At 37.9% G+C, this 5,585-nt stretch overlaps 1 protein-coding gene across 4 annotated transcripts in view; it reads left to right on the top strand.

Annotated features, from left to right (window-relative positions):
• zfhx4 (zinc finger homeobox 4) overlaps window positions 1-5,585 on the top strand; it is a 91,132-nt gene that overhangs the window by 69,611 nt on the left and 15,936 nt on the right. For 3 of the 4 annotated variants that reach the window (XM_008396124.2, XM_008396126.2, XM_008396123.2), the window contains exon 7: window positions 1,612-1,710. In XM_008396124.2, the coding sequence (XP_008394346.1) occupies window positions 1,612-1,710 (99 nt within the window). The remainder of the gene's footprint in view (window positions 1-1,611; window positions 1,711-5,585) is intronic. The other variant, XM_008396125.2, reaches the window with a different exon arrangement.

The following is a 5,585-nucleotide window of genomic DNA, read 5'->3' as shown; positions in this document are numbered from 1 at the left end:
ACGTATGTTTGAGTGTGTGTCTGGTTATCTGGCCTCTCTCAGACTGCTCAAAATTCATTACAAAGTGACATCAGCCCAGCCGGAGACAAATGATGGCTGGATGAAAGGGAGCGCTGGGGCTCGGCTAGGATTAGTGTTAGCTTGTGCTGGCGACACGTATACACACATACACATTCATACGCATACACAAACACACATGCGCGCACTTTAATCCACTGGCAGAACACTGCAGATACACAGAATTATCAAACAAGGGGCTGAACTCGCAGAGATGGGCAGGCTAATCTGCTAATAGTGCTGCATGTGTGTGTTTGTGTGTGTGGATGTCTCTATGAGTATGCAAAAAAATAAAATAAAATCTATATGCATATTGTATATAAAAATGTGACTTCTCTGAGTTATTTTCTATGTACAGTGGCTCAGAACATGACTTTTACAATGTGAGCATGCAATTTTTTGATTTCTATTTCACTGCATTCTTAATCTAAACCTGACTTTTAAATATATATTTTTTATGTGACAAAGAAAATATAACGAGCAGAAATTAAAATAATTCTCAATTAAAAATGTTGCTATCATCTATCTACTTTTCTATGTAATTTGATTCAGATCAGCGTGTGTCTATCATTTTACGACTTCTTAACAACCAAAAAGAAAACTGAAAATGAAATATAGCATATCTTTCTTTTAAAATATTGTCACAGAAACAAAAAAAAAACATTTAGATACAGTTAGATATGTTATCCTAAGGAAAAATATAAGTACTAAATGTGTTAAAATTGGTGGTTAATTGGTACATTTTTATGTCTAAAATCAGTTAGATTGGAACAACTACATAAAAAATGTTTTTGTTAGCATGCTGGTAGTACAATGTAATCAATCTAGATTTTCTTTTCTTTTTCTTTTTCAAAGCCTTTTTTATGTTTTCTCTTTTTTTCTTAAGATGCATACAGCTGCAGGATTGAAAAAAAAATCAGTACCAAAGCCTAAGTAGACGATTCACCCTACGAAATTGTATTGAGTCAAAATAGTAATTTTATAATATATTCTTAGTAGCTGTGACCAAGTACTGCAATTTTTTTTAAATAGTTGGTTTTAAAACCTGTATGAATGCAAATTGTCCACTAAAATCTTTTCAATGTAAACTATTGTAAAAGTTGACGTCTTTCCCCCAAAAAAAAGGAAACAAAAAAACTACTTTATATCAACAAAAGAACACAGTTGTGTTGGGATGAAATTATTTTGAAACATGTATTACAATAAAATGCATTTGAACTTGTTTTCCTTGAGGACATTTGTAAATGTGGGGCACCTTCCCTGCTTGCAGGCCATGAATAGATTGTGTTTTACTTACTAGAAGTGGCTTTGCAGGGCTTTAGTCAGTAAAGACTCTCTTCTGGCAGCTGTTTTACTTGATAATATGGTATACCATTATTGTAGAACAAATTTGAGCTTTACACTGTAAAAAAAACAACAACTGGTTATTTGAGATTAGCTGTAGATGAACAAGAAGCAATATTTGCAACAACACAAAACTATTATGTAGCTGCACATTTTCCATCACTTTTGTAAGAGAGAATGATGGGTAATGAATTCTGTCTGTGTTTTCAGAAGAGGCTGCAGAGGAAAGCGAGAGACCTCTTCGATCCTCCTCCCGGCCTGGACTCAACCTGACTGACCGAGATTTGACGGAAAGCAAAAGACCCGAGCGTAAGCCCGCACACGAGATGCAAAATAAAAACTTAATTTGACATAAAAAAAAGCACACACATTAACCAAGGCACAAGCCACTCTTCATCTATATAGCCTTCACTTAAATAACATTCGAGTGTGTGCGTAACATGCGATCGCTGCTTACAAGCCGCCATGACCTGTTTTAATCGCTTCCATCTGACAGATAGAGGAGGAAAGGAGAGAGAGAGAGAGAGGGGGGTATAAGAAGAGAGAAAAATGAAGAGAAAGAGAGAGGGAAAAGTTGAGTGTTGTGGATATTACCAGGCAGTGTCCAGGCCCTAGATTATTTTTTAATCAAATCAGTTTGCGTGCTTGTAATTTATAAGCGCCTTGCATTAATCTTTTCTCGTTCTTGTGCCCTCTCCGATGACATATTAATTTTTCATAAGCGCAGGATTAGATGGGGGTTGTGTATATGTTTTTCTAATATTGCTCTGCATCCCTGCAACCCTTAAATTAGTTTTTTTTTCCCAGCACCCTCTCCCCCCCTTGCATTTTTCTTTCGCTCCTATTTTTTTCCCCCTCTTTCAATCCATAACTTAATTGTTGTCCAATCTGTGACCCTATCACCAGTAATACCACTGACAGAAAAATAGCACAAGAAAGGGGAAAAAAAAGAAGAAGGGGAGGAAACTTTCTGTTCGTTTGCTGAAATAGAAACATTGTGAGCTGGAAGAGGCCACAATCTTGGCGTTTGTGTTGTTTTGGGTAAGGTTCAGGGTTGTGGTCAGGATAGTCCCAGCTTTGTTTGGTTTGATTTGTTCAAATAAGAATTCATCTGGTCTTATGTATGAGATGGAAATCCATGGCTGGGGATGAATATTGCATGGGATCTCTGAACACCTTTTCTCATTGCATAGGGTTCTCATTTTTCCTCCCCTTACAAATGTCTCTCATTTTTTCTAATCTTACACCCCCCCCCCTCCCCAACCTGACTCCCAGACACACACGAACCTACTAGCTCCCACCCTCTATCCATCTGAAGCTCCCTCCTCACCTTCTCTTCCTACCGTGCCATACCTAGCTCCATAATGTGAGGCTCAATGAGGCAGAAGGAGAGCTGAGTGAGGCTGGGGCCTATTAGTTTAGCTAGTCATCTATCTTTTAGCTCTATCATTCTGACAGGCCCGTTTGACCGACCGGTGGGGAACCACCAGCCATGCATTTGCTGCTGCATTTCACCCAGAGTGTCATTTAACAGCCCCGAAGACATGCAAAACAGCAAAGCAACACAATGTCCAGATCCCCGCCACCCCCCTACCCTGTTCAAAGGCGTGCTTTCGTTCTGTATGCACGTGTCCTTGCATGCTGTTTGAGCATAGTGAGGTCTGTTTTACAAGTAGGAATGCGTGCCAATTGTATTTTTTGTGAATAACTGCTTACAAGAAATGCCTTGGGGGCCAGATCTTAGTTTGTCAGCCAAGCCAAATATAATAGTGCTAGTGTTTTATTTTGTATTTGGATTAACAGCGGTTTGAGAAAGTCGAGTCGTAGAAAAAGCAACGGCCATTGTGTGTCAGCATTAAATCTTGTATTTCCCCCCCTCCACCCACCCACCCAACCCCTTAGCAAACATCTTTTTGATCACCTTCAAATTTTAGGCCAGCTCAAAATGTTTAGATTGGTCAAAGGTCGGTACAAGATTCTCATGGAATGATAACCTTAAGTAAAAACACCAAGATATGACTGTACTCTAGAATAAAAAAAAGGACTACTGCAGTCATCTGTATCATTTATTTACAGTTTTATTTCTTTTTATTCATTAATTTAAAAAAATATAAAGTATATGCCCAATATTATATTATATATTTTTGTTGTTCTGCTCCGTAGGAAGTAACTCTGGCAAGAGAACAAGCAAACAATAGCTGGTTAGTTGGGCTGACTGCTGTGGTAGCCAGCAGCTTTAGGGACCTATTGCTCCTAATATTTTTATTTTTTATTTTTTATTTTTTTTAATTTATTTAACTATTATTTTACCAGGAAGTCCCTTGAGATTTTTTTGTTGTTGTTGTCGGAAAACCGTGACAACAAGCACTTAGAGCTGCACAATACATTGACTTGTAATTGTTTTCACAAAATTGATGAGTCCAAAAATCTCAGTCTGAAAGGAATGCTTGGATGTAATATTTGGTGACATGCGTACAAGCTCTGTTTTGTAATTATATATTTGACCACTTGCATGAACTTTCTTTGTCCACAGCTGAGCTAGAGCTCGGTAATTAAGACGCTGAAGCTCAGAGAGAGTGAAGAGATAATGACAGATAATTGGAAAAAATTCTGGATTTAACAGCAATTGATAACATAATCACAATGCAAAATAATATGGCACTATCACCTTCTCCTAATATTGTGCAGCCGCAGTGTTATCTTAATCAATGGTTCCTTTTCCAAAATTAGAACCGTGCATGTCTTTCACAACAGAAATACAGCGACTGACCAGTACTCGCATAGGGTAGGGAGCACAAACCTCCCATGAATTGATGAAATCTGTGAAGACGCCTCATAAAACAGCTTTAATTTTCTTATTTTAATACTTCAACACCAAATGCACCATAATGTGTATTAATTGACACTGTGGAGACCGTTACGGTACTACCACAGAATCTACAGTCTTCATTATCTTCTGAATATGCGCTTGAAAATGTACAATATTTTGAAGAAATTTTGGGGGAAAATTATTATTGTGCAAATAATTTCGCAGAATAAGAGTCACTTTCCACAGAAAAATCCTGAAATGGGTTAATCTATGAACACCGAATCACTACTAGACTCGGTCCACTGCGAAGTCAAACAGCCTTCTTTCAAAATAGAGAAACGTTTACTAGTCGGCCAGCACACCAGCTGACCGACAGTGCACAGCAACTGAAAAAGGAAGGGCTGCGTTTCCGTGTTCGATGCTTCATAAAACTACAGACGACTTACGTAACTATGGCGTTTTCTCTGACAAAAAAAAATCAAAAAATCCTTTGCACACCTTCATATATAAAAATATAACCAACCCATGCTTAGTTTCAATTGGGGGTGTGACCAGGGGAGCAGTGTGTGCACTTCATCTCCAAGATAGAGCAGAAGAAAGAAATAGAACAATAGTAAGAAGAACTGGTAGGAAAACACTGTTGTTTTTTTAAAATAAAATGTCAGTTTACATTAACTATAATTCCTGTTACAATTTTCATGCAAATGCTCTTGATCTGGATTACTTCCAGATAGCTTTGTGCTGTGTGTGTAGATGGCACATGTCGCCGCCATAGCTCAGGGGCCCACTTCTTATAAATAACCAACCAAACAAAGGCTCCAGCATAGAAATGAGCCTGTCAGGCAGCCTAAGAAATTAGACATCTCTAACAGATTCAGATTAGGAAAGAAAGTACTCATTGTTCCTACAGTCAAATGTTATGTACTAATATTGTGAAGGTGAAATGGGGGGGGAAACAAAATCTTCAGCAAAATGTTCCATAATTGCTCGGTCATATTCTGAATATTATCAGGGATTTGTATGTGCATACATCTTGCGAATTTGCCAAACTTGGGAGCAGCGATGTGCTGCTTTTCTGATGAGATTAAAATATATTAAGAAAATTTGCATGTTTAATTGCAGGCCTGCAGCAGTTCCTATGTGTGTGTGTTTTTTTATAATGACAGCTTGTTGAATGTCTCATACAGTTTGTCAAATGTGACAAGACCTTGGTCATATTTATATCTCATTAGATGCGGAGATGGAGAGAAAAAGGGAGGCTAGTCATTAAAAAAACACAAACTATAAAAGACAGCTGCTGTTTAATAGTCTTTCTTTTTTATTTCCCGTCTCTCTCTCTCTCTCTCTCTCTCTCTCTCTCTCTCTTCCTCTCTCT

The sequence above is a fragment of the Poecilia reticulata genome, linkage group LG20 (genome assembly GCF_000633615.1).
Source record: "Poecilia reticulata strain Guanapo linkage group LG20, Guppy_female_1.0+MT, whole genome shotgun sequence".
NCBI lineage: Eukaryota > Metazoa > Chordata > Actinopteri > Cyprinodontiformes > Poeciliidae > Poecilia > Poecilia reticulata.
Note: the sequence above shows the minus strand (reverse complement) of the source record. Positions and strands in the feature narration are given on the sequence as shown.